At 40.9% G+C, this 27,338-nt stretch overlaps 2 protein-coding genes across 5 annotated transcripts in view; one reads left to right on the top strand and one right to left on the bottom strand.

Moving 5' to 3' along the window:
* Positions 1 to 5,465, bottom strand: part of LOC124802186 (helicase domino) — a 436,722-nt gene extending 431,257 nt beyond the window's left edge. For 2 of the 4 annotated variants that reach the window (XM_047263130.1, XM_047263132.1), the window contains exons 1-2: positions 5,261 to 5,464; positions 4,695 to 4,885 (exon numbers count right to left, since the gene is read on the bottom strand). In XM_047263130.1, coding sequence (XP_047119086.1) covers positions 4,695 to 4,874 — 180 coding nt within the window. In that variant the 5' untranslated portion in view covers positions 4,875 to 4,885; positions 5,261 to 5,464. Of the gene's footprint in view, positions 1 to 4,694 lie in introns of all 4 variants that reach the window. The other 2 variants (XM_047263133.1, XM_047263131.1) reach the window with 2 other exon arrangements.
* LOC124802232 (DNA repair protein RAD51 homolog 4) overlaps positions 5,424 to 27,338 on the top strand; it is a 177,064-nt gene continuing 155,149 nt past the window's right edge. The window contains exon 1 of the mRNA XM_047263134.1: positions 5,424 to 5,949. Within this exon, the coding sequence (XP_047119090.1) occupies positions 5,806 to 5,949 (144 nt within the window). The 5' untranslated portion in view covers positions 5,424 to 5,805. The remainder of the gene's footprint in view (positions 5,950 to 27,338) is intronic.

Raw genomic sequence — 27,338 nt, 5'->3', positions numbered from 1 at the left:
CGTCACACACCATAACAGCCTTGCGTCACTGGTCAAAGCCGACAGGTGGGATCGGACGCTTCGGTTGACCTAATGCATCATAAACTGTGTTCCATTTCCCAGTCACACAGGGACAGACATGAGGGACACCAGAACAACAAATGGTCCCACTTGTGTAGGCCAACACAGTCCTCACAACCACCCTCACAATCCCATTTACGAAGTGATATTATGATGTGTGATCCTTTTGCAAGCTAGCAATGATGGATTCCAATGGAGATGGAATCCTGTCTTCGTGCTCTGTCAATCCTAGGACCCAGATCATGATACATGAACACAAATAGACCCTGACAACCAGTAGACCAGCCAGGTCAGTCACATGTACAACATCACCTTTGGTTGGTGCTAACTTTAAAACCACCATGCGTACCAATGTCAGTACAGCTTTTAACATTAACTAAATAAATACAAATATCAGTGACCAACCTCAAAAATCGCAATAACCAGTTCTGGAACAACTATATCAAGAACAAATGTAATCAATTCTCATTTTTCACCAAAAGTAATCATCAGATTCAGCAAATCTCACTGGCTACAATATCCTAACAACCAACTGCCTACGATGAATGTCAACAAATTGCCAAAACTGGATTGGTCCTAGCGAATTAAAGGGAAGAGTGGTGGAGGTGCTGTAGTTTCTTATGACAGTAATATTGATTCATCCTCAGGAAGCAGAGATGTTAGCAGCATATAAATTGATGTCTTTCAATCCTGCCCACATGAGGCACTAGCAAGCAGTACAGGGAAAGGTTGGTACAAACTAAACCGAGCCAGTGTTCAAAGAGCATAGCCACTGGCAAGCTGCTTTAAATAGTCATTGTATCTCAATACTTGGCATTGCTGTGTAGTGAATCTCAAAAGCTCTAATTCATTCTGGACTTATTATTTGATTTACTCTTATAGATTTCTGTTCTGGTACTATAAGCTTCAGTCTGTGACAACTTTGACTAGTTACTGCATTTAGTTTAGTCTGACAATTCATTTGGTCTACACAATTAACAATCAATTCCAAATAAGTTAGGAGGTGTTATTGCCTTATTTTTATCTCTGTCTTTGGGAGCTTGCCAGTGAGTTTTGCAGTTTCTCTGCTTCAGAGCAGTTACTGTGTCACTAATAGCAGACAAGGTACATCTCCTAGTGGAGGTAAGACAGCTGTGCCAATCTACTGCATGTCATAGGTAATTTTAAATAAGTTGCTAATAATTCATTGCTGCCATGGCACAAAAATAAGGGTACTGTGATTTCCTAAGTTAACCTCTCAAAACTTGTCTGCTATTATAAATATCTAAAAATAATTATGAGTCCTCCTTTCCACAATAGCTTTCTGAGCAAAATATTCAATATTCATCATGTGATTGTTATCATAAGCATATAAACCAGGTTCTTGTATTGTGTGGATCTTCTTAGATTTTTGCTAATGTATGTTCATGCACAACAGAATAATCTATTCAAAGTTAATTAATATTTTGTGCAAGTACACATACATAATGTGAACAGCAATATCACACTGCACTTCTTCAAGCATCTTAAATAACACGTACAGGCCTTGGACAAAAATATGGAAGCACCATAAGCACAACACATTACTGTGCCTAATAAGGTGCAGGAAACCCACTGGCATTCAAAACAGCTTTCAATCATCTCGGAGTGGATAAATACAGGTTTTGTATTGTTTTCAAGGATATCTTATATCACCTTACAGCAAAATAGTTCAGGTAATAATGCTGCACTGCAAGTGACAGATCATGCTCACCCCCCCCCCCCCCCCCCCCTTTTCTACAAAGTAGACCACAAAGGCTCGATAATATTGAAATGTGGTAACTGCCAGATACGAGAGATGACACAATTCATCTTTGTGATCACAAAACCAGTCCTGGATGATGTAAGCTTTGTGAAAAGGAGACCTGTTACCTTTGAACAAAGTATCAGCATTGCAGAACAAACACTGTACTGTGGAATGGACCTGATCAACCAAAATGGTCACATAATTCTTGGTAGTAATGCAACCTTCAAGGTAACTGTGAAACCCATGGAATACCAAACTATGGATGCCTAAATCATCACCAAACCCCTGCCATGTTTCATTCTTGGGACATAAACTCAGCCAGAAGTTGAAAAAAGTGTGAAACAAGACTCACCCAACCAAATGACTTTCTTCCATCACTACATAGCCCAGGCTGTATGGCTTTGGCACCAAGTTTTCCTGTTAGAAGCATTTGCATCACTGATGAGTGGTTTCAGAATTCCAGCTTGTCTTTTAATTCCCAGTTTACGGAGCCCCATATGTTTAATTTTGCTGTTGACAGTGTTCGCAAATGTGAAATTCATTTTGGAAGTTACTTTTTAGCTGTTGTCCCCTTATTTTTCGTCACAAACATCTTCAATGACCGCTCGTCATGATCACTCAATGCACATTTTCACCCATTTTGCAACTTAGTGGACGATGTTTTTCCGTTTTCCTTGTATGTAGTACAAATCTTCGATAACGTGCCTCTAGAAACACTAAACACTTCGGCTCACTTGGTTACATCAACCATTTGTCAATGTCAGAATTCATTTAACCCTAACACAATGTACTCAAAACTACAGAGAACACTATTCTGATTACGACTGACACTTGCAATGTATTGAGGCCATGGTACAGGTGCTGTTCACAGTCAAATATAACAGCAGAACCTGCAGGCCTGGCTAGCAACTGCATTTACATTCAAGTATGCATTTCTCGAGGGTGTGCCCATATTTTTGTCCAACCCCTGTCCATCTGGGAAGCTCTTTCTATCTACGCCTACATACTCTCAACAGATTGGGAAATTGATTATCAAACAATGTATCAGCTAAACAACATTTATTTGTCACAAATTTGCAAGGCGCACACACGGGCATGTGCACATACATGCACCTCCTCCCCCCCCCGCAAACACACACACACACACACACACACACACACACACACACACACACACACACACACACACCAAAACACTTGTCAGAGATTTGTCTATAATGTAATACAGCTTTTCTTAAGTCACAAGTTTTAGCTTTTATAGTGAAAAGTCCATTAAATGTTACGCAAACGTTGACACTGGGCTACAGAAGTACTTTGTAAAAACATTTATTTTTTTCATTAACATTGGTTATCTTTGGCAACTCAACGAAATTGTTATCTTCCAGCCTAAAATATACCTCCATTGTAGTCAATAGATATCAATGGAAAATAAATTCTCATAGCTTCCTGAACAAAGAACTAGGATATTTGTTCTAATTTAGCTAACATTTAACTTTCCACAGTGTACAAGAGTGTTACTGCATTGCACAAGCTCATTCAGTGGCATATGCAAGAATAAACTGACCATCGACATGCTGAAGGAGGCACAGATGCATAAAAACAGTGATAGATATAACATACTGTTAGTCAATAATAGCCTAGCACACTATATATGCTCGGGCAACATGAAAGTGTACCAACAATTTTATGCACAACTGCCCATTTTCCAAATGTACTGCATGTTTAAATAACAGTTTGCATATAACTGAGACAGTTGCAAGATATTTCAACAGTTTTAGCATAAATTATTTAAAATTAAGTTCTCGCAGCAATGACCAAGTGTAGGAAAATGCACAACATTACACAAATATGGTCTTTCATCAGTATGAAAGAATTTAGTAGTTCATGTCATACTTATTTGTTCACTCTGTGTGCCTGAACAAGTGAAAGGAGTAGCTGGATTTAAAATGTCATGTATGGGTAGTCCATTAAGGCCCATATTACACTTTAAAATTTCTGTAAAATATCTTTTATAGGTGCCAGAACCACACTAACTATAACTTTGATAAAAGGTATGATGAAAGCGCTCCCAGCACTCCGTTATAGATTTTCTAAAGCACATTTAACAAAGTTCTTTTGTAGTGTAACAAGTGCAAAATATAAGCACCTCTAAACAACAGTAAGCATTCTAACTAACAATAAAAATAAATATTAATATGTAACAAGTTATCTATTTCCATTTGTCTTGTGTGTGTCTGTGTCCAGTGATTTGCAATGCAACAAGTTTTCATTTCCTTCACAAAACACTTCATCACAAAATAAAAACAATAATTAGTTCCGTCTTTTTGTATGCGTTACCATCGTTCTCCAAAACACACAAAATAGCAGCACCTCAAAAACGAAATAAATCGTGTAATGTGTTACCATGTTGCTATTCTCTGTATCTTCCAGTTTCCAGCATAAATAAGTGGTACAAAAATTCTCTTTGGTGCTATTTATCTTGACGCTCAAAAACTTTGTTTATATTTCCAACATACACAAGATTCCTAAGTCTATAATCAGTCAAAACTATTTCAAGCAGCATTGCTGCGTGATACAACTTGAATTTTTCTGAGATATTCACTGGAACGTAAGTCACTAAAGTATACTATTTACAGATACTTACACTTTAATAAATGCTCAGTGCTCTGAAACTGAGAACCAGTTAGATTCACTTCGTTACCGGCTTTTGTACCTTCTCGGCTTGATTCTAGCTTAAGATAAAAAATGTTTGCAGTCGTTTAAATGTCCTCCGTCAACACATCAGACTTGGGAAATTGCAGAAACCTTATTTGGCAATAATGCGGTACACTGTATACAAACAGTGTTCACTCATATCAGCACTAATTACCTGTGTCAATCCTGGGACTTGTGAGGTGATGACGAACTGCTGGCCCCTCGACGATAACACATTCAAATTCTGTGTCGTTCCCGTAGTTAAAACTTGTTGTAATCTCACTGTTTGTCCGGGTCCCACATTAAGTGAGTGCGAGGGCGGTTGTGGTCCCACCCCACCTTGATGATCACTCATCTTCCAGTTTCCTGGTTGTCCAAGGTGTGTTACAACAAAGTGCACACAACACACAATTCATGTTAAATTCATTATATAAGAGAAAAACACTGGAGTATTTGTAAACACCACTGCCACAAAGCATTTGTTGTTTTGTTAATTTATAAAAACATTCACATAACCTAATATCGTGGTAATACAACCATGATGTATTAAATACTGTAAAATTAAATTGTATTAATAAACTGACTGCCTAAATTTCATTAAATAATTTTAGTGATCTAACAAAACAGTGAGATTTAGTTGCAAGCGCTTTTTCGATTTTTAGATATTTCCGTGAACACAAAGAGAAATCGAGTCCGTCTAACCGCCATATTGGTATTTGCTTCCTTCCCCCTTTAACTCACCATTATGTTAGCACTATGTTTTGTTGCTTATTGTACACATCGTCCACGAAGTATTGCATATTTTCGCTTAGTAATATTAAATTAGTGTTTTAGTTTCACGACCTGAGCCGAGAACAGCAGGTATTGCTAAGGATTTAATGGTCATTTCAAACATTTTAATCCAAATACGCAACGCCCGCTCTCAACATGGCGACAAATTCTGCTAACAGCAACATACTACTCTGGGTTTTTTGGTTCACCATTTATTCACTAGGGGCGCAGCCGTAGACGCTTGTCTTCTGTGTAAACTCGACGGGAGTGCCAATTGTTGAAAAGGAAGTACTGCGAAGTGGGAACTTTGACAGAACAACATTAAAATTGTCCGCGGTTAATGTAAACTGGTGAAGGAAACGAAGATGTTTAGATATTTCTTGTGTCACTGAATATCGTTCGTTTTGCGGTACTATAGGGAAATGTATATATATGCATAACAACTGGAGAATTGTTAAAGAACCTCAAAGAATTGAATGAAGTAGGATTTGTTTTTTTTGTATGTATTTATTGTAATGCCGAGATTAAACAAGCGGTTAACACATTTATTAACTGATAGCATATTAAAAACATTAAATCAAAGGAAAATATGTACTGTACTTGAATTCCTCGAGCAAGAACCGGAATATTTGGCTGCTCTTCTGAAAATAAGTTTTAAGGTGGGGTACTTAACCATTTTCTTAATAAGATTTTTAAAAAATCCAGTTTTTGAGTTTTTTGTCTTATACTGCAAGGCTAAATGATTTCACACTGTCTCAGAAGAGAGATTTGCATGTACAAGTGTCTATATACAAGAATAACAATATTGCCAGAAAAACTACCATATTCCATTATTTTACAGTGCCTGTGCGAATATTTAATATATGCAGGTTCTTCTTTAATTTTTAGGTTAACATATGTTAGAAGGATTATATCTGCAACAGTTTATTCCATTATACCAAATGGCTTTTGAAGCTATTCTGCAGAGATCATTTTTATAAGTATAATTATTGCTTCACTTTTGGGGGTGTGGTTAGGGATTTGATTTCATTGCTGTTTTTCTTCTATGTTGAAAGGTTTTGCAATAAGTAGTTCTGTAGTGTCAATGTAATATTTATGCAGTGATTGTTGTTGTTGTTGTGGTCTTCAGTCCTGAGACTGGTTTGATGCAGCTCTCCATGCTACTCTATCCTGTGCAAGCTTTTTCATCTCCCAGTACCTACTGCAACCTACATCCTTCTGAATCTGCTTAGTGTATTCATCTCTTGGTCTCCCTCTACGATTTTTACCCTCCACGCTGCCCTCCAATACTAAATTGGTGATCCCTTGATGCCTCAGAACATGTCCTACCAACCGATCCCTTCTTCTGGTCAAGTTGTGCCACAAACTTCTCTTCTCCCCAATCCTATTCAATACTTCCTCATTAGTTATGTGATCTACCCATCTAATCTTCAGCATTCTTCTGTAGCACCACATTTCGAAAGCTTCTATTCTCTTCTTGTCCAAACTAGTTATCGTCCATGTTTCACTTCCATACATGGCTACACTCTATACAAATACTTTCAGAAATGACTTCCTGACACTTAAATCAATACTGGGTGTTAACAAATTTCTCTTCTTCAGAAACGCTTTCCTTGCCATTGCCAGCCTACATTTTATATCGTCTCTACTTCGACCATCATCAGTTATTTTGCTCCCCAAATAGCAAAACTCCTCTACTACTTTAAGTGCCTCATCTCCTAATCTAATTCCCTCAGCATCACCCGTCTTAATTAGGCTACATTCCATTATCCTTGTTTTGCTTTTGTTGATGTTCATCTTATATCCTCCTTTCAAGACACTGTCCATTCCATTCAACTGCTCTTCCAAGTCCTTTGCTGTCTCTGACAGAATTACAATGTCATCGGCGAACCTCAAAGTTTTTATTTCTTCTCCATGAATTTTAATACCTACTCCGAATTTTTCTTTTGTTTCCTTTACTGCTTGCTCAATATACAGATTGAACAACATCGGGGAGAGGCTACAACCCTGTCTTACTCCCTTCCCAACCACTGCTTCCCTTTCATGTCCCTCGACTCTTATAACTGCCATCTGGTTTCTGTACAAATTGTAAATAGCCTTTCGCTCTCTGTATTTTACCCCTGCCACCTTTAGAATGTGAAAGAGAGTATTCCAGTCAACATTGTCAAAAGCTTTCTGTAAGTCTACAAATGCTAGAAACGTAGGTTTGCCTTTCCTTAATCTTTCTTCTAAGATAAGTCGTAAGGTCAGTGATTATAAGGAGATAACAATTCACTTAGAACACTACATATGAATGCACAATTTCACAACGATATATACTGATAAAATTTTCTTGAGCTTCTACCCTCGTCAAGGGGTTAAAAATCTAGAAGCTTTTAGCTGATTGCCTATCAGTCAGTGTTGGGTCGTGACTGTCATGTGGAAGTACTCGGCTCAGAGTGCTTGACAGTGCTGAATCTGAAGAGAATTTCATCACCTAGAACACTGTTTGTTGGGCAACAGGTACATAAAAATGCATCTGACTACTTATTAAACTATCTTTATTATTATTATTATTATTATTATTATTATTATTATTATTATTATACACATATAGGGCACTAAATGTGCCAGCTTCTTTCATCTTCTCATTATGGATTTTCTTGCTGTCTGCCGGCAAAGTTGTTCTGGTCTTGAATTTCTTGACCTCTTGGCTGAATTTCCACTTCAGTATTTTGTGAGTGAATATTTGTCTCCCTTGTATATCTGAGTTTGTTATGACACCATCATTCAGGTGTCTCTCCCTACATCTACGGCTATACTCTTCAAGCCACTGTTGGCTGCATAGCAGAGGTTATGTCCCATTGTACCAGTTACTAGCATTTCTTCCTGTTTCATTCACGTTTAGAGCACAGTAAGAATGACCCTTTGACTGCCTCTAGGAGTGCAATAATTATTCTGATCTTATCCTCACAATTCCTGTCTGAGTGGTATGTAGTTCAGTTCATTCAGTATCTCAATGACATACTCCGACCATTCCTGGTCCTTCTCTTTATATGGTCAGTATTCCCTTTTAGTTCTATCTGGTACTGGTCCCACACACTTGTGCAATCTTCTAGGATTGATTGCACAAGTAATTTGTAAGCAATCCATTTTGTAGATTGATTACACTTCCCCAGTATTCTACCCATAAACCGAAATCTACCACCTGCTTTACACATGACTGAACCTACCTGAGATCATTCAATTTCATTTGCCTACAAAATGTTTCATCCAGGTATTTGCATGACTTGGTCGATTCCAACAGTAACTCTGATATTATAGTCGTAGAATACTATGGTTTTTCGTTTTATGAAGTGCAAAATTTTATCTTTCTTAACATTTGGGGCAAGTTGCCAGTCTCTGCACCACATTGAAATCTTATCAAGATTTGACTGAATATTTATGCTGCTTCTTTCAGATAGTACTTCATTATAGATAACTATCATCTGCAAAAAACCTGATTTTGCTATTGATTTTGCCTGCAAGTTTGTTAATACACAACATGAACAGCAAAGATCTGAATGCACTTCCCTGGGGCGTACCCGAAGTTACTTCTACATCTGACAATGACTTTCCATCCAATATAACACATTGTGTCCTCCCTAGCGAGAAGTCCTCAATCCGGTCACAAATTTCACTTGATACCCCTTATGATCATAGTGTTGACAATAAGGATAGGTGCAGCACTGAGTCAAATACTTTTCAGAAATCAAGAAACACTGAATGTACCTGGTTGCCTTGATCCAAAGCTTTCAGTATGTCGAGTGAGAAAAGTACAGGTTGGGTTTCACATTATCGATGTTTTCAAAATCCATGCTGGTTGGCATTGAGGAGGTCATTCTGTTCAAGATATCTCCTTGTATTTGAGCTTAGAATATTTTCTAAGAGTCTACAACAAATTTATGTCAAGAATATTTAATGGTAATTTATGGATCACTTTTACTACCCTTGTTGTAGATGGGTGTGACCTGTGTCTTTTTCCAAGAACTTTTTTGTTTGAGGGATCTACAGTAGATTATAGTTAGAAGAGGGGCTAACTCAGCTGCAAATTCAGTGTAGAATCTGACAGGGATTCTATCGAAGCCTGGAGCTATGTTCAGCTTTAATGATTTCAGCTGTTTCCCAGCACCTTTGACTCTAATACTTGTTCCTTCATCTTTTCAGTGGTACAAGGATTAAGTTGGGGCAATTCTGCTGGGTTTTCCTTTGTAAAGGAACATTTGAAAATGGAGTTAAGCATTCAGCTTGTGCTTTGCTACCCTCAATTTCAGTTCCTGTCTCATTACTGGATTTTGTGAACTGTCATTTGGCAATATTATGTTATGGTAGTCATTGAAGGCATCACAAATTGCTTGCTCTCTTGACAGCCAAATGTGTTTCATTCAACATCTTTCTATCTGTAGCCCTACACTTTGTTTTACATCTATTATGTAATGTGTGTTTCTCCAGTGACTGTATATTATAGAGGTTCCCTCCTATTATGAACTGTTTTACTGGGTGCATATCTATCCAGAGTGTGGTCAACTATTATTTTAATGCTGAGCCATAGTTCTTCTACATGCTCCTGATCTGCACCTTCATTGATCCAGGTTATGTTATAAATGCTTTCTGTGTACTACAAGATCTGTTTAGTTTGTTGAGTGTCTGGCATCCTTTTGATATGCCCATAACATTTCAGTTGATGTTTCATCATGTCATGTACTATGTTATACAGTGGAACTTCGCATGGCGAGTATAATTCATTCCAGAATCTTACTCATAGTGCAAAACACTTGTTATGCAAAACAATTTATCTCATATAAATTAATGTAAAATACAGTGTTGCGTTCCATGAAGAAAAAGTGCTAAAGTGTCATCTTATTCATGCCATTTATCCAAAGAAAGTTATACACATTAAACTATGTACTTTATTATTCACAATACATAATTAATTCTTTTTTACTAGGATGCTATCTATAGTCGTTTGTTTCTGCAGACACTTCAACACTTGGCAAAAATGCGACAGAGCATTATCATCAAATAAATTTTTAGCACACACAGCCACTGCTTTATTGGGGCAATGATTTTCAGTGTACGATGCAACTGATTCCCATGCTTTCGGCATTCATCTTATTGCGCCAGAAGATTACCATATCCTCCTCTTCTTCTTCTTCTTCTTCTTAAGAATTCCTCTCTCCATCTTCCTGCTATGAAACACACTGCAACTCCATAAGCTGTTTGTTGGTCATTTCTTGGCTGTTGTGAACTTCCACAATATCATCGATATCATTGTTATCTACTTCTGGTCCCATGCTCTTGGCCAGAGGGCCAATCTTGTTGACTACATGCCCCAAAGGTACTGAATCAAATGCCTCAGTCATATTCGACAATGCTCTCTGGCGAAAACTTCTTCCAAGCAGAAGTGAGAGTTATCATGGTAACACTTTCCCATGCCTTTTCAGTCATCTTTGTGCTGGCAATGATGTTTAAGTGATATTTCCAAAACTCTCTGAGAGTGAGATTGGTAGCTTCAGTCAACTCAAACCAGTGCTCGAAGAGGGCTTTAGTGTAGAGCTTCTTAAAGTTAGAAATAGTCTGCTGGTCCTTAGGCTGGAGCAACAGAATGGTGTTGAGAGGAAAAATTGGATATTGATGTATTGAAACTCTTCAAGGAGGGGGTCCTCTTGGCCTGGAGTGGCAGATTCATCTCAAGCAAATATTTTTTCACTAAAGGACCAAACACTTCATTGATTCAATCACAAATAAAGATCACATGTCACTCAAGCCTTCTTGTTGGACCACCACATCACATTTAACCTGCTCTTCTGGACTTTATACTTCTTGAAGGCTCCTGGAGTTTCTGAATGGTAAACAAGCAACAGTTTAATATTCAAATTGCTGCTTGCGCTGGTGCAGAATAGCAGTATAAGACAGTCTTTAATTGGCTTGTAACTGGGCAGTGCATTCTCCTCTGCTGTTATTAAGGTATGCTTCATCATCATTTTTCCAGATTAGACCCATCTTGTCATAATTAAAAACCTGTTGTGTCAAATAACCTGCAGAATCTGAGCATCTTGAAATTGCTGATGAAGTTCTCTGTTGCCTTTGTGTCAGAGCTGGCTGCTTCTCTGTGCCTCACGATGCTGTAGATGGTGGTTCTTCTCTTAAACTTCGCAAACCATCCATGGCTTCCTTTAAACATTTCTTTGGCAGCTGATGATCCTGGCATCTTCTTAACGAGGTTGGCAAAAATCATCCCCACCTTCTCCAAATGATGATCTCATTAATAGTGTCACCTCACAATTGCTTTTCATTTCTCCATATAAGGAGCAATCTTTCAATGTCGTCCAGAATATGAAACTGTTGTTTAGATGCCCTTGTCACTCTCTTTGAAGCATCTATATCCTTATTTTGTCCTTGTTCTTGAGGATAGTGCAAATAGTTGATATAGATCGATTGTATGTGTGTGCTAAATCAGCAACACTCACACCACGTTCGCATTTTCCAGTAATTTTTACATTTCATTTATGAGGTCATTTTCTTTATCTTGTGATTGTCTTCTTACAGCTTTATCTTCGGGTACATTTCTGCGAAGGCTATTAAAATTTACACACAAGAAAACAATGTGTGAACATAAGTTTAGAAAAATGTTGAGACCACAAGCTGCACTAAGATGGTAGCAGGAGGAGTGCTAAACCCATACTGTAGTATGTACTAAACACAAAGCGAGTCATTTTTTTACAGTTTGTTTTGCTCATTAAGTGGATTGTGTGTTTATGGGAGCTGTTCGTTAAACAAGATTCTAAACAGATATATCTGTTTGGTCTCTTGTTTACTCTGCAGTCTGTATCATTATCTTGTCTTATTAGGCCCAAGGTACCTTTGTGCTCTGTGACCAACATTTCTGATAGATATAATGCTTTGGGCTTGATGACGATGTTGCAATGTGTCACTTTTATGTTATGTGATGTACGAGATTTGTTGAAGATGTTTCCAGTCTTCCAGAAGGCTCTAGTTTTGTTTTGATTTCTCTGTTCGTATGTTTCTTTCACTGTTGCCGGCTTCATCTCCCTGAGGTACTTGAAGTTGTGAACTTTCTTAATCTCACCATAATTTGTTGTGATCTGTTTCGATGCATCTTTCTGATTTGACTTGTATGTTTTATCCTTCAAAGGAAAACTGTATTTTTTTAAAGTGATTAAGATACTTTAATAAAATAATCAGTTTTACTTCTCAGTACAGTTTGTGAACTTTGTCAGGGTCGACAGAAGCGTCCGATCCCACGCGTCGGCTTTGACCTGTGACTTAAGGGTGTTGTCGTGTGTGACGTCATGACGGCGCGGAGTTTGGTTTGAGTGTGGCTGTCTCCAGTTCTGTTTTATCTTATTTTATTTACTTTTCTGATCTGTTCGTTCTATCTCGTGAGATTTTTTTTTTAATTTAAAAACACTTATTACTTATTTTAATTATCTGTTTCCTAGAATTTCTGTTTTAGTTTATTATATTTATCTTTCTGATCTGTTCGTTCTATCCTGTGAGATATTTTTTTTTAAAAGACGAAAAACACTAATCAGCTACTGAAGCATCTTTTATCTTCTATGGGTTGCAGGGGTTACGACCCCTGGGGAGGTGGGTGGGTATTCATGCATGGCTGTCTTCACTTACACGTTGTAGCTACGCAAGGCGTCTAAATTTGTTTATATTTAGTTTGCCCCCCACCCAAAACACCCCATTTCCCGCGCTTGTCCCGTTAGTGTCATTAGGCTTCTTGTGGAAAGTGTGTGTGTTTGTTTTTGTTTCCGCCATATTTGTGACGTCATGGGTCAAAGCTGACGGGTGCGATCGGACGCTTCCGTATTTCCCTTTGTCAATGTCAGTAACTGGCTGGAAAGTATAACCTGTTTTTAGGTTCTGTAATCAGTTGTTTCCATCTGTCCATTTCACAATGTTGCTATAGTTCATAAAATGAGGACTTCTTGGCTGCAAAGTATGGCTCTGGATACCTTCTTCTTCCAAGATCCTTCAAATGTCAGAGTTTAGGCACCAGTAGGTATCTTTACTTGAAATATTTCTGAGAACTATAACCAGAGCTATGTTGAAAACTTTCCCATAAATTCTAGAGCACTAATTTCTCAATCATGCTAAGACAAAATCTAAAGTGGCATAACATATGAAACTAGTTGACACATTTAAAATTGTGATTCAGATGTTTGTTTCCAAACTGTTTCTGAAACAACTAACAGCAAATTGCTGTCTGGAGCTGCCAATTTCGATTCTGAGAGATGTTTCATACAAACATAGACTACAGTTTCATTCAGCTAGTACATAAAAAATGAAGATGGTAGAAGTAGAAATAACTTCCATTGGAATTGAAAAGTAGCTGGATAGTCTATACAATTAGTGAGTAGTCCGGTCACATTAATGTCTCCACCTATTGAGAACCTGCATAATCCCCTTTTGCAATGCAAATGTGCTGGAAGTGAGCCTGTAAGTTTCTGGAAGGTACTGACAGAGATGTGGAGCCAAGTCGACTCCAGTGCCGTCATCAACTGCAGAAGGTTTGAGGATCCATTGCGTTAACAACTAGTTGAGGTGGTCTCACAGATTCTCAATTGGGTTTAAATCCAGGGATTTTGGTGGCCAGGGGAATATGGTAAGCTCATCCTTGTGCTCTTCAAACCATGCACCACTGCGAGTTGTGACATGTTGCGTTTTCGTCTTGGTAGATGCCATCGTGTCAAGGAAGAAAAAAACAGCATGTAGGGGTGGACATGTTTCCCAAGGATAGGTGCATAATTTTGTTGATCCAGTGTGCCTTCCAGGATGACGAAATCACCCAGGGAATGCCACAAAATCATTCTCCAGACCATAACATTCCCTCCTCTGGTCTGGACCCTTCTGACAGTTGTTGCAGGGTTGTAGATAGCAACAGCCATTTGCCTTATACAGCATCAAACGTGATCCATCTGAAAAGCCATCTGCCACCATTCAGTGGACGTCCAGTTGTGGTGTCAGTGTGCAAATTCCAGCCTTCATCGCTGATGAACAGCGGTCAGCATGGGTGCGTGAACCAAGTGCGAACTGCGGATGCAATATACAAAAATGTTCGCTGAATGCTCACTGAGTAGACAATGTTAGTAGCCACTCAGTTCGTCTAGGCAGTCAGTTGCTCCACAGTTGCACGTCCATTTGCGGATATACAAATCCACAGCTCTTGTTCGCCTCTGGCAACTACCAACAATGGCCTATAGTGGCGCTTTGTTCAGTTTTAATGATTTCAGCTGTTTCTCAACACCACTAATACTTACTTCGTTAATCTTTTCAGTGGTACGAGGATTAAATTGGGGTATTTCTCTTGGGTTTTCCTTTGTAAAGGAACATTTGAAAATGAGAGTTAAGCATCTGAGCTTTTGCTTTGATAACCTCAATTTCAGTTCCTGTCTCATTCATTAGAGACTGGACACTTAACTTTGGTGCCACTAACCACATATGACCAGAACATCTTTGCTTTGTTGCCACTAACATCGTTTACATACGACCAGAACATCTTTGGGTTCTGTGAAAGATCACATGACAGTATTTTGCTATGAAAGTTATGAAGGCATCACGCATTGCTCTCTTGACAGCCAAACATGTTTTGTTCAGCATCTCTCTGTCTGTAGCTCTATGCTTTGTGTTTTACACCTATTATTCAGTAATCTCCGTTTCTTTACAGTGACTATACCATAGAGGTTCTCTCCCATTATGAACTGTTCTACTGGGTACATATTTATCCAGTGCATGGTGAACTATTCTTTTAAACTTGAGCCATAGTTCTTCTAAATGTTCCTGCCCTGTGCTGAAAATTTCAAGTGCCTCATTGAGAAATGACACTAGTGATTTTTATCTAGTTTACAGAAATATATCTTTCTGCTTGGTTTAGTTGTCCTTTGTACTTCGGTAATCATTGTTACCACCTCCGCATCATGTTCACTGATACCAGTTTCGATGTGGACTTCCTCAAAGAGGCCAAGTTTGTCTGTTGCCATTAGATCCAGTATGTTTCCGTCATGAATGGCGTTCCTAACTATTTGCTCTAGGTAGTTTTCAGAGAAGGTATTTAGTATTGTTTCACACAATGTCTTATCACACCCATCACTAACAAAACTGTAATTTTCGAAGTTGGTTGGTGGACGATTAAAGTATCCACTGATGATTACAGTGGGACTGGGGATCTTACATTTGAGTGAATTGAGGCTTTCTCTAAAGTTTTCAGTTACATCATAAGATGAGTTTGATGGGCGATCAAAGGATGCAATCAACATTTTATGCCCATCCCTGATACTGAATCTTGCTTAAATAATCTCACATGCAGCTTCAATTTATATCTTGGTGGATTTTAGTTTCTTGTCTGTTGCGACAAATACACCACCTTCATTTCCCATTTGCCAATCCTTTAGATATACACTTAAATTTTTCCCAACAATCTCACTGCTATCAATTTCATATTTCAGCCAGCTTTCTGTACCTAGTACTATGTGAGCTTGACTGCTTTTCATGAGCATTTCAAACTCTCGCACTTTCTTGCAAATGTTTCAGCAGATTACCATTATGATTTTCATACTCTCACCTGTGGGAGGCATTTGTATGATCTTAGATCTTACACTGGTACTTCTGGGCTTCCTACAGCTATCATTATCTGGATTGGATGGAAAGTCACCTAATCTAAAAAACCCTTGTGTGTACCCCACATGCAGGCAGCTACCTGAGTAGCAGCCTGTGTTGTGTAGTGAACCCCTGACCTATTCAGGGGGACACTACAAATCTCAATCCCATGGCGCAAGTGCAGGAAGTCATAGCATAGCTAGTCACAGAACCTTCAAAGTATCTGGTTCAGTCCTTCCACTCAACTCAGAACCAAAGGACCACATTCAGTTCTGCGGGCAGTACTGCAAATTGTGAGCTTCGTTGCAATTCCATGTGCAAGCCTGGTCTTCTCAACCTTCTCTGCTGGTCACTGGAATGACCTGAGAGTGACCTTGGAGCCCAGACGACAGGCATCATTTGTTCCAGCATGTGCCACAATCTACAGTTGATTGCACCTTGTTCCCTCAGTGGCTGCCTCTTCAGCATATTGAATGAGTTTCCCAGGCATAAACACTGGGTGCACCTGGTGTCCTTTTCGTCCCTTGCTGTCATTTCTCTGAGGAGTACCGTCATTCACCGTATGTTTGAATTGCCAACAATTAGCAATTAGTAGACCCCCCTACCCTTTTGCATTTGCTCCCTCTTGACACTGGACAAAACAAGTTTCCTCAAAACGGGTGAAGTGACTCCAGATAGCTGAGTTTCAGTTTTAGTGAAATACTACATTTCAGACTTGTTGATTGGGGGGGGGGGGGGGGTTTCGGTGCAACACCTTGAGTCCTTCCTGGTCCCTGTCACCCTGTACGGGATGCTAATTCTATCACTGACACACCACTCGCAGGCAAGTGGATGGGTAATGACAGATCCTGTACTTTCTGCAGAGGAGACAGGGATACACAGGGGAGGATAGTTCTGACGTAACTCTGGAACAGGTGCACGACTCTCGGGACCTCTTCCAGCACACCGATTCGCAGCAGCTGCCAATTGTTTGACAGTAGTCAGGCCGATTTTCTAGCTACATATGAATGTCAACCAGCTCATCTCGTGTTTGAGAACAGCATTCACAGTGGGGCTGGATTTTGGATGGTGCCATTAATCTGTTGAGCTAAAATTTTGCTAATTCCATATAAGAGTTGAAGCAGATACACAAAACAAGATTTGTGTTAAGGCAACACAAAAACTTGTGGTAAAAATTACTAGTTTCCTAAAACTTTTTGATGTTAATTATAATTGTTAGCAAACTTGAAAACAGAGTTAGTTTACCATCATACATCATATAATTTATTGATATATTGCCCTTGTAATTCTTATTTGTATGCCTCATCGTGAGAAATATAATGTAGTTGGATTACATTATATTGTCAAAAATTTATTATTTTCTTTGTTATGTTAGTCGGTGTGAGAAATGCTTAACATGCATACCTTCTATAAACTACTTGCTACAAGTAGAAGTAAAATTGCCTCAAGTAACATAACTGGTTTTGTATCTTGTGAATCCACAGTTCCAGAACTGCAGACTGGTCTGCGCTACTGATCTTCGATTACTACAAATTTTGTGCATGCTGTTGCTGTTAAACACAATAGTGGGATTTGGAAACTGGTAGTCAGCAGTCTTGGCTATTTCTATGAGAAGATGGTCTATACATGGAGAAGGTGAATCAATGCTGAGGCAAAACACTTTGGAAGAAATAGCTGCTGGGGAAACTTTTTCAACCCCTTTTGTTATGCTTGTTTAAGCAACCCTGAGCCAGCACATACACTACAGCACCAAAACATTATGGCAACCTGTTTAAACAGCGTGTTGGTCAACCTTTAGAGTGCAGTAGAGCAACAATTCTGCGTTGCACAGATTCCACAAGTCCTTGGTACATCTGGGATGTATGTAGCATCAAGTGTCTACACACGGGTCACAATTTGCTGTAAATTAAGGGTTACTGATTTGGGGCCAGTGAGCTAACAACTGATAGTGCCCCAGGTGTTTTCAGTTGGGTTCAGATCAGGGAAATTTGGGTGTGCAGACAGAATATGTTGTGAGATTCTATAGCAAATCAAAACAAGGATATTCTAGAACCTTCTTGTAGACACGTTTGACCTGTGCTTTTTTCCCAAGAACTGGACACAGTTTTTTGTTCGAGGGGTCTATGATAGATTATAGTTAAAAGAGGGACTAACTCGGTTGCTAATTCAGTACAGAAACATAAGGATTCCATAGGGTTGTAGAGCTTTGTTCAATTTTAACAATTTAAACAGTTTCTCAACACCACAAATACTTATTTCAGTCATCTTTTCAGTGGCACGAGGATTAAACTGGAGCAGTTCTCCTTGGTTTTCTTTTGCAGAGGAAGACTTGGAAACAGAATTAAGCATTTCAGCTCTTAACTTTGCTATCCTCAATTTTGGTTCCTGTTTCATTCACTAGGGACTGGACACTAAGCTTGGAGCCACTAACAGCGTTTACATATGACCAGAACTGCTTTGGGTTTTATGAAAGATCATTTGACAGTATTCTGCAATGGTAGCCACGAGAGGTTTAACGCAATGGTCTCTTGACAGTCAAACATGTTTCATTCATCATCTCTATATCAATACTACCACAGTTCCACTCAATGCTTTATTAAGGTATCATTTTCTGCAGACACTTAGCTTAAATGTTTTTACAATGCAGAAAAGAGCTCTATGAATAATTTTTAGCCTTAAAGAAATGGAACCCTTTAAGCTTCACTTTACTTAGCTAGGTGTTCTGAATGTTCGATGTTTATTCACCCATTGTTGCAGATCGAGAATGTATGCAACTACTACTGTACAGAGGGTTATCAAATATATTCCAGAACATCACCCTATCAGAGGATCATGGTTAACATTGACGTCTTACTACGCAATCAGATACCAGAGGAAATAAAAATTGCCACCACATATCCCATACTGAAAACAAAACTTAAAGGCATTTCTAATAAAGCAATGTATCTATTCTGTAAAAGAATTTCTGAATATGCAGAAATAAATGTCCCTTAAACAATTGCTGATGAACTCCGACTGTAAGAATACATATGTAATTTTAATTTGCCTACTTAGTTTGCTGATGTTATATATTACTGTTTCCTCATTTTGACATGTCCTTAACAATTACTGGTAAAGTTACATTATATGTGCCTACATGCTTCCATTTCGTTTTTGCAGATAGTAAATGTAATTGTATGCTCATTTTGATTTGTTCAATAGCTCTTGTACAATTTGTGCTATATGGTAATACTGAACCATTAAAAAGTAGAGCAATTAATCAATGAGCTACACCGCGAGACCTGAGTTTCTCCTGGCATATACAATTTTGAAACAACTTACGGGAATTCAGCCAGGTAATATTAACAGCAACCGCTGATATTTCAGCGGGAGCACACCCCGCCATTTTTGAGGCAAACTGCAACGGACAGTCGATGTACAGGCAAATTTAAAACCTCAGTTTTTTGACTAATGCAGGAAAGATAACACACACACACACACACACACACACACACACACACACACACTGAACACTAGTGCCACCAAAGATGACCAAAGTTTTTGTTTAAACTATGTTTGGAATCCTGCTCTCTCCCTTGTCAAAAAACAGAGGGATGGAGTCAATATTACCTCACCTGCTAGTTCGTAGTCTCACTATGGATATCTTTTAGTTTGGTCATCTTGGGTGGCACTAGTGTTCAGTGTGTGTGTTATCTTTTCTGCATTAGTCCAAGAACCGAGGTTTTAAATTTGCCTGTACAGCGGCTGTCCCTTGCAGTTTGCCTTGAAAATGGGGGGGGGGGGGGGGGGGGGGGGGGGCGCGCTCCCGTCGGAATATCGGCAGTCGCTGTTAATATTACCTGGCTGAATTCCCGTAAGCTGTTTGAAAAATGAACTACACCCTTCACACACTGTGGGTCAAATGCCTCTTTGGGTTGTGAATGCACTTGATGCCTTGCGTCATTCACTGGACCACACTAAATGCCTCATTAGCTAATGTCCAGTTTCTGTGTTGTTTGGCCTGTTGAAGATATACAGCCTGATACGCCACTGAGAGCAATGGCTTTTTCCAAGGTACCTGACTTCATGTTCATTGCATTCAGTTTCCTTTACCATGTTTGCCCAGAAGCGGTTGAGATGAAACTGCATTTACTTACAGCAGGAATTCCTGTCAGGTTTGAAACAGACTGTTATTTGGAGTGTGTAACATTTGTCTTCCAGTCCCTATCAGTTAGGGTGTTTTTATAACTACTGTGTCATATCATGTTCACGGCTGTGAGTGGTATACCATACTCGTAGACACGTTGCATAGTCCACATTGATGCATCAACACCAACAAATTGGGCAACTTGTCTCACAGTGTGGTCATGGGTCATTCCAAACACCGTAGCTCCTTTCTATTATTCTGTCATATCTCCAACTTGACCCATCTTACTGTAGTAATTCCAGTCACGGGCATTACTCGTTTGTGACAAACTGGGGGATGTTTCTATAACCATCATGCCCCATAAGAACTTAAATATGGTCCAGGGTATCATATTTCACTGGGACCTTCTTTTGCAGTCTGACGATGAGCTGCACGCCAATTTAGAGCGGCAAGGTGTACATTTTGTCTGGCGTGTCCTCCGGGGTTCGAGGGATAATCAGGTTGCCACTGGTGCCTTTATCTTGGTCTTCAAGGGTGATACATTGCCCGAGAAGGTCAAGGTGATGGTCTACTGCTGTGATGCAAAGCCGTATATCCCTCCCCCGATGCGGTGCTTTAAGTGCTGGAAGTTAGGCCATATGTCTACCCGCTGTACTTCCAGAGTCACATATCAAGATTGTGGACGCCCACCACATCCCAATAATCCATGTGCCCCGCCTCCCATCTGTATCAGCTGCAGAGAGCACCATTTGCCTTGCCCACCAGACTGCAGGATTCTCCAGAAAGAAAGGAAAATCATGGAGTACAAGACCCTGTACCGACTGACCTACACTGAGGCTAAGAGAAAATTTGAACGCCTGCATCCTGTACATATGACATAATCTTACACTGCTGCTACAACAGTTCTGACGCCCTGCCCCCTTGATGGTGGGGGGCATTTCCTTCCCTGTTGCTCCCGCACCATTTGCTTCAGGAGCAAACACCCCCCCCCCCCCCCCCTCAAACCATCGGCCCATCTGCAACATCCATCCCCACTTGTAAGCCAGACAAGAGTGACTCTTCTTCGACTTCTCTTGCTAGGAAGAGGTCCCTTGGGTCATTCCCTTCCCGGGTTTTTGCTTGTGGGAAAGATGACACCCACCAGTGGCTTAAGAGCTCAAAGGCAGCTTATCATATGGATTCACGCTCATCCTCAGTCCCAGAGACTGAGCCAGTGAAGTCCCCCCAGCCAGGGAAACCCAAGGAGCAGTGAGAGAAATCCAAAAGAAGACCCCTAAGACCAAGGAAATTGCGGTGGCACCCACACCACCGCTACCTACAAGCTCTGTGTGTGAGGGATGAAGATTCTGGCATCCACTGAGGACCTAGATCTCGCTCGACTCTCAGACACAATGGATATAGACTGCTCAGGCAAAAAGCCAGTGGTAGCAGTGATTCTGAGGTGTAAACTGCCTCATTGAATGTTCCATGCCTTCCCAGTGCCACGATGACTTCATCCTCCAGTGGAATTGCGGCGGTTTTCTCTACCACCTGGCTGAGCTATGGCAACTGTTAAACTTTACACCTGCTATCTGCATTGCCCTCCAGGAAACCTGGTTCCCAGCAGTGCGGACCCCTGCCCTCCGTGACTATAAGGGACATTACAGGTACCGTAGTGACTGTAATCGAGTGTCAGGTGGAGTTTGCGTTTATGCCCTAAACTCAGCCTGTAGTGACATTGCGCCCCTTCAAACCCCTCTTGAAGCTGTGGCTGCCAGAATAAGGACAACACAGAAAATAACTGTCTGCAATGTGTATCTTCCTCCAGATGGTGCAGTACCCCTGAATGTATTAGCTGCACTGGTTGATCAACTCCCTAAACCTTTCCTACTTTGGGGAGATTTTAATGCCCATAGCCCCCTGTGGGGTGGCACCGTGCTTACTGGCCAAGGCAGAGATGTCGACACTTTACTGTCTCAGTTCAACCTCTGCCTCTTAAATACTGGGGCTGCCACACATTTCAGTGTGGCTCATGGCAGTTACTCAGCCACTGATTTATCAATTTGCAGTCCAGGACTTCCCCCATCTATCCACTGGAGAGTACATGACGACCTGTGTGCTAGTGACCATTTCCCCATCATCCTGTCACTACCTCAGCATCAGGCCCACGAACACCTGCCCAGATGGGCTTTAAACAAGGCAGACTGGGAAACTTTCACCTCTGCTGTTACCGTTGAATCTCTCCCACACAGTAACACTGATGTTATGATTGAGCGGGTGACTACAACAATTGTTTTTGCAGCAGAAAACTTGATCCCTCGCTCTTTAGGGTGCCCCCCGCATAAGGCAGTCCCTTGGTAGTCGCTGGAAGTCGCTGAAGCAATTAAGGAGTGTCAGCGAGCTCTACAGTGCATAAGCAGCACCCTTCTCCGGAGCACTTCATAACCTTTAAACGGCTCCGTGCCCGTGTTCGCCAACTTATCAAGTAATGGAAGCAGGAGTGTTGGGAGAGGAGAGATACGTCTCGATCATTGGGTGCCATAAGTCACCTTCCCAATTCTGGGCAAAGATCAAACGTCTTTTTGGTTACCAGACCCCAACAATTGTTACCATAAATGGCGTGTTATCTACCAACACAAACGCGATTGCTGAACACTTTGTTCAAGCCTCTGCATCGGAGAATTACCCCACAGCCTTTCACACTCTCAAATGGCGGCTGGAAGGGAAAGTCCTCTCATTCACTACACGCCACAGTGAATCCTATAATGTCCCATTTACAGAGTGGGAGCTCCTCAGTGCCCTTGCACATTGCCCCAACAGCTCTTGGGCTGGATCGGACCCACAGCCAGATGATTAAACGTCTCTCATCTGACTACAAGCAACATATCCTTGTCATCTTCAACTAGATCTGGTGCGATGGCATCTTTCCATCGCAAGGGTGGGAGAGCACCACCAATCCGGCGTTCAAACCGTGTAAAAACCTGCTTGATGCGAATAGCTATTGACCCATCAACCTCACCAACATTCTTTGTAAGCTGCTGGAACGTATGGTGTGTTGGCGGTTGGATTGGGTCTTGGAGTCTGGTGGCCTACTGGCCCCGTGTGAGAGCGGCTTCCGCCAGGGTCACTCTACCACTGATAATCTTGCGTCCCTCGAGTCTGCCATATGAACAGCCTTTTCCAGATGCCAACACCTGCTTGCTGTCTTTTTTGACTTACGTAAAGCATATGACACGACCTGGCAACATCTTATCCTTGCCAAATTGTATGAGTGGGGTCTCCAGGACCCACTCCCAGTTTTTATCCAAAACTTCCTGTTGCATGTCCAAGTTGATGCCTCCCATAGTTCTATCCATATCCAGGAGAATGGAGTCCCACAGGGCTCTGTATTGAGTGTCTCTCTATTTTTAGTGGCCATTAACAGTCTTGCAGCAGCTGTCAGGCCCTCTGTCTCACCTTCTCTGTATGCAGACGACTTCTGCATTTCATATTGCTGCCCCAGTACTGGTATTGTTGAGCAGCGCCTACAGGGAGCCATCCACAAGGCGCAGTCATGGGCTCTAGCCCACAGCTTCCAGTTTTCAGCCGTGAAGTCATGTGTCGTGCACTTCTGTCAGCATCGTACCATTCATCCAGACCCAGAACTTTACCTTCATGATGATCCACTCACTGTAGTGGAGACATATCGATTCTTAGCACTGGTTTTCAACGCTCAATTGATGTGGTTTCCTCACCTTCATCAGCTTAAGTGGAAGTGCTGGTGGCACCTTAGTGCCCTCTGTTGCCTGAGCAGCACCAATTGGGGTGCAGATCGCTCTACACTGCTGCAGCTCTGCAGAGCCCTTGTCCAATCCCAAACTGACTATGGGAGTGTGGTTTATGGTTCGGCAGCGCCCTCAGCGTTGCATTTATTTGACTCTTTGCACCACTGCAGGGTTTGACTAGCGACTGGAGCTTTTAGGACAAGTCCGGTGACCAGCCTACTGGTGGAGGCCGGGGTCCCTCCATTGCAGATCAGATTTGCACAGCTGTTCGCCAGTTACGCTGCACACATTCGTAGTTCTCCTGAGCATCAGAATTACCGTCTCCTTTTCCAATTGTGGCGGTGCATCTCCCGCATCGGTGGCCCAGGTCGGGTCTAACGATTGCGGTTTTCATGCTGTCCCTTCTCTCAGAACTGGAGTGCTTCCCTTTACCACCTCTACGTGCAGTCCATTCACGTATGCCTCAGTGGTGTACGCCTCTGCCGCAGCTTCGTCTGGACCTTTTGCATGGCCTTAAGGACTCCGTTAACCCCGCTGCTCTCCGCTGTAACTTCCTCTCGATTCTTGACTTGTTCCAGGGCCTGATGTGGTTTACACTGAAGGCTTGATGGCTGATGGTCACATAGGCTTTGCTTATGTTAATGGAGGAAATATTGAACAGCACTCCTTGCCAGACGGCTGCAGTGTTTTCACTGCAGAGCTGGCGGCCATATCTCTGGTAGCATCTATCCAGGAGTCCCTGGAATGGTCTCGTCATTCAGTGGTGTTCGTGTGGACCCCAGGACATGTCAGAATCCCAGGCAATGAACTTGCCCACAGGCTGGCCAAACAGGCAATATGGAAACCGCTTCTGGAGATGGGCATCTCCGAAGCTGACCTGCATTATGTCTTACGCTGCGAGGTTTTCAGGCTTTGGGAGACGGAATGGCATAACAGTATGCACAACAAACTGCATGTCATTAAGGAGACAACGAATGTGTGGAAGTCTTCCATGTGGTGCTCTCGCAGGGAATCAGTTGTCCTCTGCTTGCCATGCATGGCTAATGCATGGTTACATACTCCATCGTGAGGGCCCACCTCTGTGTTACTGTGGCTCCCAAATGACAGTCATCCACCTCATGCTGGACTGCCCGTTTTAGCTGTTCTTCAGCAGACTTTCAACTTTCCCAGCTCCCTACCTTTTTAATGTGTTGTAGAGTGGCTGGCTTTTCCTTTTTATTCTCATGGTCAGCCAGCCACTTTGATCTGTTTTCTTGTTTTACTCTCTTCTGTTTCTAGCATCTCTCTGTTGTTTTCTTGTCCTCTTTTGTTTCTTTTAGTGTTCGTTGCCTTTCCTTCATTCTTGTGGTTTTTCCTTTCTTCCTGTTTTGTGTTATATGTCTCGTCTGTTTTATCATCACACTTGTGGCATTGTTTTATTAGGAACAAGGGACCGATGCTCTTGTAGTTTGGTCCCTTCCCCCCTCTTTTTGAATGATTGCAGCACTGTGTGGTGTGACTGTTCACAAGGTACCACTCACAACTACTGGCAACAAGGACGCCGAATGCCTTGAGCCATCCTCTCTGTTGATAGAGCTAGGCTGCTTCACAATATCAGTTGCTTCACTTATTTTTTGGGTAGACAGCTGAGGCTGTCTTACAAGTACTTGGGCTTTAAGGAACTTTTGTTGGCTACCAGCAGTAATGATGATGTATTCTTCAGCTTCTTTTGACATTTTGAGATGTTGGGTGTTCGCCTGGATATCGGTGTTGTCTGTGCATAATATTTTGAAGTATTACCTAAAACTGCTGGTTGAGTGTTTTCCTATAGGGTGGAGCCCCTCTGCATCCACACAAGCATGATGGCCAACACAAAAGGTCTACTGCCACCTCTGCATGTTGATTAGTTTTCACTAAGTGAGGTCTTGCAGGATGTGGGTACTGCGATGTTTGTGTATGTCTGGTTATGACTAACCATTAATACGCATAATAGATTGGGTCAAAAGTTGAACGAAGGGTAGCGGTTTGAAGGGCAGAGGGGAAAAAAGTGCCAAGAAATAGTGAAGGGAAAAAGACCTCTGCGATAGTTGGATCTGGTTGTAAGAACAGTAGCAGTTTTCTTGCTGCCTGTGACAGGTCATGCAAAGGTAGGCTTTGTTAATGGTGGATATCATGCAGGCAGATACCTTTGACATTGTGCAGTGGTGTTACTCAGTTGCTGCAGCTGGATGCCGTAGTTGGCTTCTTGGTCAGTGTTAGCATACCTGTAACAGTAAGGTTCATCAATTTTTAGAGTTCGATAGGTCGTATATTGGATTCACAGCATACAGTAGTGTTTGCAGTTTGTTTGTGCGTTAGTGTGTGAGCTTGTTGGTTCCCCTGCTGTAACCTGTTGGTCGGCCTTAATAGCAGCTGGCATATGCAGTCAGTGTTGCTGATTTGTAGGTGCTTGCCGATGTTGTTGCTTGTGGGTGTATGTTGGCTTTCCATAGATGAGTATGCCATAGCTAGTAGTGTGAATGAGTCCATTATTTATTCTGACTGCCTTCCCCATTAGTGGGCAGTTCTAGGCACTCCGTCTGTTGTCCATTCTCACTAGAATCGTCCGAAGATGTTCTGTTGTCTGTCCGGTGCACCATACAGTGAATTGGTATTCATTTTCTGTGTGCTTTGCCTTAGTCCAGACAATGAAGCAAAATTTGGGAAAAAATTCATGTAATTGCTAAAAATGTTGACTGATAAGTGTAACTATGGGGGTAGGTACTTTTTATGTTTTCTTGAATATCTCAAAAGTCACAACTTTTAGCAAAAATGTTGCCCACTGCAAAATTAAACTACATTAAATTTTCTACAAAAAAGGTGCTATAATATTTTCTCTAGAACTAATTTTTTCCACTTTGCAGAGGATGAAAAAAGCAAAGACTGTTAAAAGTAGTATTTTAATGGTACAAAATTAATTTTTATTGTTAATTAAAGTGATTTAAGAACAACCATTCAATGTGTACCACACCTAAGAATGGTAGAACCATATTAAGGGAGAAATTGTGATCCGGGTGTGTATGGAATTGGGGGAGGGGGGGGCTGGATGGCATTCAAACTTTTATTACCAGATAACATGCCTTGTGCAATCAAAGATTGTGACAGGGGTAACTTTTCAATTGTAAGACGAACATACAGACTAATAAACTAACCTAAGGTGACAACACATATGTATTACTTTACATGGTAATCATTTTTAAGAAAAAAATTATGGTTATTGTAAGTGGTGTTACTTTTAGAGAGATACTGTATTACATGGTCATCATTGAAGAAATCTTCTACACTATAGACTATATACTTTTAACATATTTTTCCAAGTCTCCTTCAGTATTTTACCCCTTACAGACTTTGTTTACAGATTTCATGCCCATTTAGTGTGGAGTTTTTTCATATAGTTTGAGTCTATCGTTAGGTAGCAAGTAACTTGCCCTACATCTAGTCACATACTGATACAGGAAGCAGTTATCATCAAAAAGTTGTGGGTTTCTCTTTGTGAAAATGAGAATCTCAAATGGAA

The sequence above is a fragment of the Schistocerca piceifrons genome, chromosome 1, assembly GCF_021461385.2.
Source record: "Schistocerca piceifrons isolate TAMUIC-IGC-003096 chromosome 1, iqSchPice1.1, whole genome shotgun sequence".
Classification (NCBI taxonomy): domain Eukaryota; kingdom Metazoa; phylum Arthropoda; class Insecta; order Orthoptera; family Acrididae; genus Schistocerca; species Schistocerca piceifrons.
Note: the sequence above shows the minus strand (reverse complement) of the source record. Positions and strands in the feature narration are given on the sequence as shown.